General features: G+C 41.9%; 1 protein-coding gene across 1 annotated transcript; it reads right to left on the reverse strand.

Annotated features, from left to right (window-relative positions):
• Positions 1-368: 368 nt before the first annotated feature.
• On the reverse strand, positions 369-9,508 carry LOC103771966 (SWI/SNF-related matrix-associated actin-dependent regulator of chromatin subfamily D member 3; the record flags this gene model as incomplete). Its single annotated transcript, XM_008939288.1, has 5 exons — positions 369-864; positions 963-1,064; positions 3,860-3,982; positions 6,110-6,245; positions 9,411-9,508. Coding segments are annotated over 5 exons (513 nt in total), but the record flags the coding sequence as incomplete, so codon positions are not given.
• Between the last annotated feature and the right edge of the window lie 3,306 nt (positions 9,509-12,814).

The following is a 12,814-nucleotide window of genomic DNA, read 5'->3' on the forward strand; positions in this document are numbered from 1 at the left end:
ATGCCTCATGTCTTGCTTCAACCTCAGCTTTGCTAACACTACCAATACTAAGGATGCCTAAGAAGCTCTTATCCCGGGGATAATTCTCTTCCTCTCAGTACAGCACATTGCTCACACCCATGTAGTGATATGTAATTCAGTCTGCCCTTCACTGCAGAGATAAGAGAAAGAGGGAGTATTAGAATTTACAAAAGAGATGTCCTGACTATACTTCTTTCTTCCTGAGGGACTCTATTCCAGGAATGAAAATCCTCCCAAGTTTTGTTCTTTCACATGGTGAGACAGCTTCTTGCACTGCTCCAGCTGAAGCAAAAACTCCATCCAGGAACATAAAGCATTCCACAACTATAAAGAGGACTACCTTGTCTAATTTCAGAGAAGTTACTATTTGAGACTCTTAGGTAACATAGGATGGGAACTGCATTTATTTCTCTAAATCTGTTGTCTCCTATAACATCTATCTCAACCTCTCCCATCAATGCCACCCATGATTCTATGCATAGCCCACTAGGGTTTGCTGTGTAGTGTCTGAACTTTCCACTAAAACTTAATGATGCATGTTGATGAATGAACCTTTAACCTTCAACACTGACACTTGTATGGCGCTGTCTCTTGCCTGGAATGATTTGAGACACCCCCCCGTGGGCAAGATCTTCAAGGATCACTCTAAAGCTGGTGTTCTGACTGGTATGTGGATGGCACATTCTCATCCAGTCAGGAAGCAGGTCCATGTGTAACAGTGAGCTAAGTAACACTGGAAAGTCCACTGGTTTGGTGGTCAGGATGCCAATGGGATCTTGTGAGCAGTACTTATGTGTTGCGCACTCCCAGAGACTGTTCCAGTTCCTGCCGGCGCTGCTGGATCTAGAAGAAAAAAAGAAACTGTACAGTTCAGCAGATTCAGTTGTTCACTGGCAGGGAGATTAATTTATAAGCCTGCAGTGTGGAAAATGCCTTCATACCTTGCAGTAGAAATATCTGCTCACAGCCTCTTGAGACCATGGCTCATGATAAAATTCAGCTCTGCGTTCTTCCTCTGGGTTTCCAACTACATCAGTCATCACCTGTAACAAAAATAAAAACATTTTTCACTATAGCTCTTCTACCACATAGAGGAATGTTCAGATTTATCTAGTCAAAATGTATTATGTTAACTACACAAAAAATGTCCAGGACTATTCTCTAGGCCTAAGGTAGATGGACAATGAACACCATGTGCACTTACTACCACAACAAGATGGTTGCATACAAACTAAACTGTGAACAGCTCCTAACCTCTGCTCCTCAGCTGTGCCAAGGAATAATTCTAGACACCAGTAGTTGCCCAGGCTAAACGCCACAATCTCTAACAGTTTAACAGCTTGGATAGTTTAGTTCCAGTGCCCAGGAAAAGTTCCCTAGCACTGTCTATTTAAAAAGACCCTCAACAGTTACCCATACACACAGTAACAGCTTGAAACTGTTAAGGTATTCACATCGGATTGAAGCACAACTCTGTACCAGTGTTGTCCTTATCTCAACACAAATCTTACCTTGATTTCAAGGAAAGTTCAGGTGGGGAAAGCAGTAAAGAAAAATAACTCTATTGAAATGTGAGAAATGGAAAACCCTAGCAAATCCAAAATGGCCAAAGAACTGAGCTGGTTTTTCAGTCTCGACGCAATGGCCAAGAAAGCAAGATTTGAAAAAATGTTAAGTTGTTTGAGGAATTAGTGGATGGGAACATCTGGAAAACTGCCCTTAGGGGCAAAGGAGCTGAAGAAAGCTGACAGCAATTTAAGGACGTTTTTCTTAAGAGTGAAAGAACTCTATATTCCCATGTGGAAAAACTGGACAAGGAAGGCAGGAGACTGGCACTGCTCAGTAAGGGGCCCCTGGTCAAATTAAAGCACAAGAAGGAAATGCACAGGCAGTGGAACCAGGTACATGTATCTTGGGAAAAATACAGGGATGCTGCCCAGAGCGTAGGGATGTGCTTAGGAAAGCTAAGGCACAGCTGGAGCTGCTTTCACAAGGGATGCAAAGAATAATAAGGGCTTTTACATGTACATTGCCCAGGAAAGGAAGACTAAAGAAAATGTACCCCTACGTGGTAAATAAGACATGAGAGCTGGTGACAACCAATACAGAGAACACTAAGTTAATAATAACTTTTTTTTTTGCCTCAGTTTTCAATGGTAATCTCTCTTCCCATATCCTTCAAGGCCCTGAACCTCAAGGTGGAAAAAAGTCCTTCCCATCATAGAAGATCAAGTTTGAGAACATCTGAGGAACCTGAACATAAGTCCATGGGACCTGATGAAATGCACACCAGGGTCCTGAGGGAACTGGCTGATGTAGCCACTAAGCCACTCTCCAACATATCTGAAAAGTCCAGGCATTCAGGCCAAGTCCTGCCCTGCCCCTCTGCCCTTCTTGGGGGAGACCCCCCTGCAGTGCTGGGGCAGCTCTGGAGTCCTCAGCACAGCAGAGCCAGGGACCTGCTGGAGCGGGGCCAGAGGAGCCCCAGCAATGCCCCGAGGGGGGAACCCCTCTGCTGGGAGCCCAGCAGGAGAGAGTTGGGCTGGGGCAGCCACAGAGGAGAAGGCTCCAGGGAGACCTTCTGGTGGCCTTGCAGGACTTGAAGGAGCCTGTCAGAAAGCTGGGAACAGACTTTTGAGCAGGGGCTGTTGTGAAAGGACAGGGGGTGATGGTTTGAAACTAATAGAAGAAGAGATTTAGACTAGATGCAAGGAAGAAATCTTTTACACTGAGGGTGGGGAGCCCCTGGCCCAGGTCGCCCAGAGAGGTGGTCACTACCCCATCCCTGGGAATATTCCAGGTGAGGCTGTATGGGGCCCTAAGCAACCTGCTCTAGTGGAAGGTATCCCTGCCCACGGCAGGGGTGTTGGAACTAGATGACCTTTGAAGGTCCCTTCCAATCCAATCTAACACAATCCATTCTATAATTCTATAAAAAAAACCCATAATTCTGATGACTAAGTCTACAGCATCACAGAATCAAGGGTGAATATAAGATTATTACGATTTTTTTGCAGAGTTGTACTGTGCGATCACAATTCTGACGCCAGCAGGGCAGAAAATTATAGAAAAGGCCCTTATGGGAGTGCTTATCAGTCAGGGACAACATTAGACAACTGTTCTATGTATGTAGCTAGAGAAGCTCAACAACACCTCAGTTTGTAAGCTCTTCAAGCTACAGACAGCTTTATTTAAACATGCTTTCAGATGCCTGCCTCATTTTGAATACTATATCAACAGTATAAACGGATTGTTGGAAGACTATTGACTAATAAACTAGACATTTGTATTTGAAAGACACAATTAATTTATTAAAATAATTTCAAGGATCCATTAACAGGTTTTGAGGTGTATAAGATTAAGACACAAACTGTGAAACTTTTATGAGGAACAAATTATTCCTTGTTGCTGGCAAACAACTGAACTTCTTTACATTCCACTTCTTGGGTATCTCAAAGCTAAGCTGAAAGGCACCTGATATTCAAGCTGCCTATTTCTTAAATAAGATTAAATTATGAATGAACAAAACTCCCAATCTGTGTTGCCATACTATGGATTCTCTGGCTGAGTTTGATATAACTTTAATTTTACAGAGTACACCAACACAGCCCTGCCCTTTGATCTTACTGCGCAATCACAAATTCACCTACCGTACCCATTAAGAACTGCTGTTCCACTGGAGATGGAATACAGCCTAAACTGTCTTTCCTGCATCCTGATTGCTCTGGGATTGCAGTATTCCACTCATTGTCTGTCTTCCACCAGTTTTCTATCCTGGATGTTTTCACATTCTCACGTTGTGGTTCCACAATTCATTTTTAGTCAAACCTTAGCTCACCTTAAGATCCCTACTTTGGGACCGAAGAAGGTCTTGGATGTATCCTTTGGGATCTTTGGAGAAACTCAGCATGAAATCACGTTGTATTTTTAACTGATTTATGGATTCGATCGTTTCATGAATCTGACAGAAAAAAACAAAGCAGACGTTACTTAATTCCCCCCATGCTCCAGAGACCCCAAGGTCAGCCCCGTTAGCTGTACTTGTTGTAATGTATAAGGGTGACAATTCTACACCACAGAGTTGTGCAGGTTCCCATGTATCTTTCCCTCCAAAGAGGGAGTTAACTAAATACTTTAATTACATTTTGGTTTCACTTGCACTTCTGCAATACAAGTGTGTACAGGATTCTTCTCTTCTTCCTATGCTGACCTGCTGGGTGGCTAATTACATACAGTACTGAAGAGCTGAGTCGCGTCACTGTACAATGTAGTAATTTCCTGTGTATAATCAGTCTTTCTGACAAGTCTTGGATTTTTCAGGAATGGTGCTATATAAATACATCTTTAAACAGTGCCTAGTGTAAGAAAGCAATTACTCCCCTGGTTAATAATCACTGTATCTTCAATACTCTGCTGTGATCCTTAAAATTTCTAGTGATTGCTTGATCAAGTCCATGTTAAATGAACTCACATTAACAGCCACAACTTCCACACTTATTCTTATGAGAAAACTATTGAAGTCATAATGGCTGCCAAAAGGAGAGTGAACAATGAAAAATCATGATGTGGAAGGTTTATGGGAAATGCAACATATCTTCAGAACTGAACATTATGAAAGAAGTGAGCATTAACCAGCAGGGAAGAATGAAGACTCCGAAGAGAAGTCAAGGTTCTATAATCGTCCTGGATAACAAAATCAAGTATGATCGGTGGGAGGACAGTTAATGAATCATTTGCACACACACACACACAGAGAAAAGCAAACTTTTGCTACCCTGTTCTTCCAAAATTCATGTTTGAGAAGTTTGAGATTGTAAACCTACCTTGTTTAATTTCATGTAGACATCTATTTTGCCAAAACAGCTACTGTGGCCATGTACATGGGAGGAAAAAATCCTCCCCTGATGTGGCCGTGCCATCAAGGCCTCTAGTGTAGGCACAACTGCACAATATGTTAACAGAAGAGAGCTGTTGTCAACTTAAAAACACTCCTTATTTGGGAAAACAATGTAGCCACACTGCAGAGAAATGTGTTGGCATGTACTCAGTTTCCACTAGAAGGCTCTGGCAGCACAGCAAGAATTGATACAGATGATAACAATGCAGCAGTCAATGCTTGTTTACCTGGAAGGAACTTCAGTAACTTCACTAATCAGAACTTGCCCTCCGCTGTAGCAAATGCTCAAGAAAGAGATGAGGCAGACATGGGAAAAGGTGAGCTGGACTGGAAACAGAACAATCCCATGCAAGCTGCATGCAAGCCTCTATAGGCTGAGAACCACCTGTCTGAGCAGCTGCCCTGCTGAAAAGGACCTTTTGGCTCAAGAGCATGAAGATCGGCGTTTAGCATAGTTGTTTGTATTAGAGGTAAACAACAGAAACTGGGTCTGACTGTGTGCCACAGAAATCATCTCTGGTCCACAATATCACACCTCTTCTTCTTCCCTTGCTCTGAGAAGCCACTTCTGTTTATCCCTTACCAAGCCAAAGCAGCCATTCACACATGTCCCAGAAGCTGGCAAAGTCCCCCTGCCATGACCCTTAACACAGCCTGCAGAGCTCACTGCTGCTCTAAGACAGATACTGTTCCCTGAAGCACACGACTCTCTGTCAGTAACACTGAAAACGAGGCAGCCCAACTGTACCAAATGATTTTTCTGACATGCCTTTTCTGTATGCACCTACTGCAGAGAGCTGTTCTGCAACCATGCAGGCACAAAACTCCCCTGAGTGTAAGATTCTCTTAGCTTTACCATATTGTGATTTAGCAAGATACCACGACTTCCCAATAAAAAATTATAGTCAAACAGTTCAGATGATTCTTGAATGCCAGGGGATTCAGTAACTACCTGTGAAACTGCTTCTATCACCTTGGCAACTGTGTCAGGCCCTGGATCAAATCCTAAATGGGAATGCCACTCATCCCTCTGTAATGCTGTTGCATGCGGCTGATTCACCCCTTCAAAGCACACCCACTTGAGAAGTCCCTGACTTACAACATTACTGTCTTGGACACATGACACCAAACCCACAGGAAGGTACACAATGAGTATATTTGCCATGCGATGCTCTTCTCCTGGGCTAGTACCTTGTTGTCCAATGCTGTAATCTCCTGTTGGTTAGCTGTTGAGAGAAGAAAACTATTCATCTGTCCCTTTAATGGGTCTTCAACTTCTACATCTATGTCATAACAAGCTGTCTTCTTCTGATCGTTGGGGTCAACACTATGGAGAGTATAACAGAAGATCATGAGAACTGCCACAATGACTCAGAATAAATATCCACCCAGCCCAGAACACACTCTTCAATAAAGCCTGTTGCAGATGCTATGAGAAGAGTTTAAGAACAGGATATCTTTATATATTTGTATATCCTAGTATAACCTCTCATCAGTCAGAATTCAGAGACTTTTGAGCTGGAGCTTTTGTTTAGACCAATACCTTAACAGTTACTAATGGACATAGTATTCATCAAATTGTCCAACATCTTCCTGAAGCCAGTTATAACTCTGGCCTCCAAAGCAATCCCCAATGGTAAATAACACACTGGGATGGTCTCTGCTCGAGTGCATTTTTTTTGAGATAGGGCAAGTAGAACCTTACACTACCACTATGGACATGAGCACATAATGACATTTTACTTGGTTCTCATTCCTTTGCTAATAATTCCTAGCACTGTAATTGTTTTGGCAGCTATGCAGAATTGTAACAATTGCCAGCTACTTCTTAAGAGGCAGTATGGAATTTTGGAGACCACAACTTTGTTGGTGGAGTTGCCTGCTTAATTCTTCAACTAATACCAGTTCATGCCTTCCTGTTACAGAAGGTTACATTGGTTCTTCCCCATTGTCTGTTGTCACATGTCTGTTAACTGCATTCTCTACTACAGTTAGTACCAACCGGCTTCCAATACCCAGGATTGGTCCTGCCTACTGTTTAAAATACTAACAAAGATTAGAGTCTTTCTGGTCATTTCTATGTCATTTCACTTCAACCTCACTACATTTTTTTGTTTTCCTTTTCAGAAAGGGGGACAGGGGATGGCTTGTGTCTGAAGAGTGGTTCTAAAATATTACTATTTGTAGAATGAGTTTAGAATACTTCACATTTTAGCCTCTGTGCACATACTCTAAAACTAGAATGAATAACTGTGATCTGTTTGACCTTTTTGTAAAAGACAGGCCTGAGGACTTACCTGAATTAAGAGCACATATATTTAAAATCACCAGTAGTGAAAAATCCCCTGTAGCTGTGTGCTGGTTTTGGCTGGAACAGAGTTAATTTTTTTTCATAGTAGCTGGCATGGGGCTGTGTTTTGGGTTTGTGCTGGAAACAGTGCTGGTGACACAGGGACATGATGGTTATTGCAAGCACAAGGGCCGTTCTGTTCCTCGTCCTGCCCCACCAGCGAGCAGTCTGGGGGTGCACAGAGAGCTGGGAGGGGACATGGCCAAATCAGCTGACCCCGACTGACCAAAGGGATGTTCCAGACCATAGGATGTCATGCTCAGTAATCAAAGTAGAGGGGAGACTGGCTGGGCATGGGTCTGTTGGTAGTGAGCAACTGTTTTCATTTGTATCACTTGTTTTTCTTGGGTTTTATTTCTCTCTGTTATTCTTCTTCTTCATTACAATATCATTATTATTATTGTTCTTTCAATTATTAAACTGTCTTTATCTCAGCCCACCAGTTTTCTCACTTTTGCCCTTCTGATGCTCTTCCCCATCCCGCCCGGGTGGGACTGAGTGAGTGGCTGGATGGGGCTTAGTGGACAACTGGGTTTAGACCATGACAAGCAGTTGGCAAACTCTTAAAAACTCAGTGTAGGCAGGCAGGGCAGAGGGTCTGTGAGAGTATGTTTAAACCTCAACTGGACTAGGTCACTAAGCATCCTGATACAATTTTTACCTGCTTTCAGTTGGGAAGGGGAAGCTCTAGATGACTACTAGCGAAGCCTTCTACTGTACATTATTCTGTAATTTTATGAGTCTAAAAATTACTTACTTCCTCTAAATTCAGTGCCAGACTTCCAGATTTATTTTAGCTTAGTTTGAGACTGTAAAGACTCTATTGGAAATGTATTCCCTGTTCTCAGGAAATTAGTACTTCCCTTTTCCACAGCGTTACAACAGTGCAGCACAACGCTGTCAGGCACTGAGTGGTGCACAGTGTGTCAGAGAACACTGCCGTACACAAAGTCCTGCTCTTTAGCTTCTCAGAAACAGAAAACATACTGCCTCCAGAGCCTTTGTGCCATCTCTCTGCCCCTGGAAACATAACCATCAGTTCCTTGGCATTTTTCTCCAAGCAATGACTCTCTAAGGACCTCACCTTTTTTGGCCCCTCAAACAGGTCACTTAGTTGCCTTTTATGACAGTATATACACAGCTATCAGTCTGCATAGTAGCCAAGCTGCTTTTTGATTACTCCATTTTCATATTCAAATGAATCAAAAAGCAGATTTTATTGTGATAGCCTATGTAATATTTAACCTTCTTATCACATATATTACAAATTTAAAATAAAGAGACAAACTTTAAGCACGTTCAGAAATATTTGTTGTCCATACTCTGTTGGAAATAAATCACTACACTCAATTAACAATCATGTTTAAACACCAGAATCAGAATTTTGACCAAGACCACAAAGGAACTTGAGAAATATCTTAACAATAAGGTTGCAATTCCCAAAAGTCTCTTTATCCTCCTCCCTCCCTCCCTCCCAACACACAGCTGTCACTTAAATATGGAATGTGCTAGAAGTGCCCTAGATAGCAGAGAGTTTTCTTTCGTCTAGTATACCAGAAATACATTTGCTTTGACAAGGATGCCAGAAGCTCAATATCTTGGTCAAAATGACATTCTCTAAATCTAGGCATTCCTTGTTGCAAGTCTCTTGAGATCTCTGACTAGTTGGCATTCTGAGAGTAAGACTAACGCCCAAGCAGCTGACCCCATCCCAAGAAAGCATCCATGGGCTGGTCGCTGTATGTGAAACTGTAATACTTTTGTGCATTTTACTTAATGACTGAGTGATTAGAATGATTACCCATGATGTACAATATCTTATTTCAATTGTTTTTTTTCCATTCTACGTGGATTCAAACTCTGATTCCTCTCCCCTTAGGAAAGACCAACTCTCTCAATGATATTCTAGTAGGGATAAAAATAAGTTGTTTTGCATAATCCTAGAGAATTGGTGCCATTCAATTGAAAATAATTCAGAATTATATAGAGCAGAATGACACAGAGAATGAACACACAGCAACGTCCAACATATTCACCTGGAAATTATAAAACCTGGAATCTGGTCCCTGCTACTGGTTCTGTATCTTATGTAGTCAGACAGTGTTTTGCACATGACAGTGCTGAGCTGACTGACCAGCTTACCTGATTATATGGTTTATCACTATAGGGTCTGGTGGCAGCAACAGGTTAGTGAGTCTCTGAGGAATTTCAGAAAACTTTAGCCGTGGACAGTCAAAGATCTAGAATACAATAAAGCACGTTATCCTTGTCCAAAACCTAACCTGCAATTAAATGAGGAAGTAAGAAGTCAACAGTTCAAAAGTAAGGTGATTTTGAAAGCTGTATTTCTGTCTCCTTGCACGGAATAAATTTTTGGTCACTTGTGTCCCTGTGAATTGCTATTGTACTTAAAATCTGGCCTAGCTGACAGATGCATCAGATGACAATAATTTCAGGTGTCCAACTTTTGGTTTAGCTGCTGAAGGGCACAGAACACTTTAATGGGACATCAGGATCAACTCTATCAATCGTGGGAGAGAAGTGAACACTTCCTCTCTTACTAACAGTTTGCAGCAGCACATCAAAAAGAAAACAGCATTTTTTACCAGAAGAAATATAAAAAGTTTGCTTTTCTTCTTTTTCCCAAGGCATGTTTCCTGCAACATATTGTGCTAAAGAAAAACACAAGAAAACATTTTTAGATTTTAAAACCATTTTCCTTTTGGTTGGTTGTTTAAGATTAAGGAAAGAAAGGTCAACATGGTTTTACTTATTTTTTACCAAAACCTAAACAGTCCCTTGGAAAGGACCCACTCCTTTCCAATCAGCATCTCATGGCTACCTTCTCTTTACTATGGCCCAGAAGCTAAACATGTACCAAATTCATAAAGAAAAAAAAATCTTTTGAAAAGGATCAAAATCTGTAGGTCTTGGAAAATTTCTGAAAGGAATTGCACTGCATTGCCATGAATTTAGAACCAGTCCTTACACTGGAGTTCTCAGAAACATAATTATCACAGCCTTTTTTTACTGCTCTGAACAGGTAAATAGTTTTTTTTTCTAAAGATATTCCATTTAAACTGACTTATAGCCCTGTTCCCCCAAGCTATCTGTTTACTAACATTTGCCCTAAAAGAGGCTGTATGTGAAGGCACCTTGTAAAAATGTTGAGGCCTATGGAAATGCAAATGTCTCTTAGCCTCTGATAAAATACATGAAGAGAAGATGGCTCCAGCAAGTTCTTATTCTAGCAAAGTTCTTCGCTGAAAATTAAAATAGAGTGAGCAAGGCCCCTCCTGCTTACCCTAAGTAAGGTAACATCACAGAACCATAGAATGGCTTAGGTTGGAAGGGACCTTAGAGATCATCTCATCCAACTCAACTAACCTCTCAACTAGACCAGGTTGCTCAAGGCCTCCTCCAACCTTAAAGACCTTAAACAGCCTTCAACACCTCCAGGGAGGGGACATCCACAGCCTCTCTGGGCAATCTGTTCCAGAGTCTCACCACCCCCTGACTGAAGAACTTCTTCCTAAGATCCAGGCTAAACCTACTCTCTTTGAGTTTAAAACCACTGTGCCTTGTCCTGTTGTTGCACACTCTTGTTCAAAGTCCCTCTCCTGTAGCTTCCCTTCAGGTTTTGGAAGGCAGTTCTAAGGTCCCCCTGGAGTCTTCTCTTCTCCAGGCTGAACAATCGCAGTGCCCTCAGCCTGTTCTCATAGCAGAGATGCTCCAGCCCCTGCATCATCTTTGTGGCCTCCTCTGGACTCATTGCAACAGTTCTATGTCCCTTTTATGGTGGGGACACCAGAACTGGACACAGTATTTGAGGTGGAGTCTCACAAGAGCACAGTAAAGGAGAAAATCATCTCTCTTGATCTAGTTGGCCTTCCAGGCTGCATGAGTGCACTGCTGGCTCGCGTTGAGCTTCTGGTCAATCAACACCTGTAAGTCCTTCTCCTCAAGGCTAGTGTATGAATTGTGAGCTGCTTTTCCAGGGTTCGGACAGGGTGGGGTTAATTTAAACAAGGGGCTGCAGCTGGGCCACAGGTAAAGAATGGGCCCAGCCAATAGGGTGCTCACTGCCATACTGACCTCATGCCCTCTAGATAAGGGGAGGGGCAGAGCAGTGTTTAGTTTTTCTAGGTTAGCTCGAGGCTGGAGCAGGAAGAGCTCCTGCACCTCGGGTACGGGGATTATCTGCACTTGCTTGATGTATGGGTAGTATTGTTGTCTCTTCTCTGTGGTGTTCTGTTAAACTGCCTGTATTGCAACCTCCGGGCTATTCGGTTTCCCTTCCTCTTGGTTCTCCTCCCCTGGCAGGGGCAGGGAGGAGTGGAGCGACCAGCGCTGCTGGGGTTTAGCTGCTGGCTGAGGCTAGACACACGCTGCCCTGCTGGATCTGATGAAGGATCTACCACATAGCTACCACACTCTCCTACCCTTGATAGTAGCCAAAAGTGGATAGTAAAGGAAAAACGTAAGAAGAGGAGAAATGTATACTGGTCCTTCCCCCAAAGAACCCTCCCAGTCTCCACACCTTGCATTTGTAACAGCCCAAGATTTTTTTCCCATTGGTCTGTTGCTTTTGGAACCTATATACGCTTAAAGCATTTGCAATGTCCTACTGGAAGGAATTTAAAAGTTTAACTGTGCTCAAATTTAAAAGTTTAACTATGCTCAATTCCTTTTGTTTGTTTTTAATTTGCTACCGGCCTGTTTCAGCTGATGGCCTCTAATTATTTACCAAAGTAAAGGGTAATTGCTTCTTGTCACCTTTTCCATTCTGCTCATGATCTTTCAAACGTTTTTCACCGTTCCTTTTTCATTTCCTCTTTGGGCTGGCACAAAGAAAACTGAGTCTAAACTGGCTACAGCCAAATAGGAAATGGAAATCAATTCACCTAAGCAACGGAGCAAACTTTTAATTTTGCCAAAAATTCTTATGTGGTTTTAAGATGGAATTTTCACTATAGATGAAATAGACTGCATGCTGTAATTAAAAACAAAAACAAAAGAAAAACAAAAAAACCCAACCAACCAACCAAGAGAGTTCCCATCACTTTGGTTCTGTATTCCTAAAAATTTCCATGAATCTCAGAATTATTTTCTTGTCTTTTGTATTTTCAAACGTGGAAAAGAACAGTGCTTCCTTTAAGTATATTTCAAGCATTGGTCACTTTAAGCTGTTGTAGGTCAAATTAATAACAAAAAATAAAAGCTTAAAAAGACAACTAGGACACAATTTCCATTGTAATGCTTACTTTCAAAGCTCACTAAAACATTATTCATGTATTACAACTGCTAGTACATTCCCTGAACAGGAGTATGTCACAAACTCTGCTTTCAGGTGCTTTCAAAATAAATTAGGTAAGCCTGAAGCTATGGAAAAACAATTAAGATAGTGATAGCTCAGATAACATTACCTTTATAAAATACATATAATTATATATGAAGAAAAGTTGGAGATACTTTTAAGTGGCCTTCTTCATTAATGCTAGAGATTACTGTGAAAGACTGAACTTGGGGGTGCTGGTGGATGAGAA

This window comes from Merops nubicus, unplaced genomic scaffold (assembly GCF_000691845.1).
Source record: "Merops nubicus isolate BGI_N331 unplaced genomic scaffold, ASM69184v1 scaffold23604, whole genome shotgun sequence".
NCBI classification, from domain to species: domain Eukaryota; kingdom Metazoa; phylum Chordata; class Aves; order Coraciiformes; family Meropidae; genus Merops; species Merops nubicus.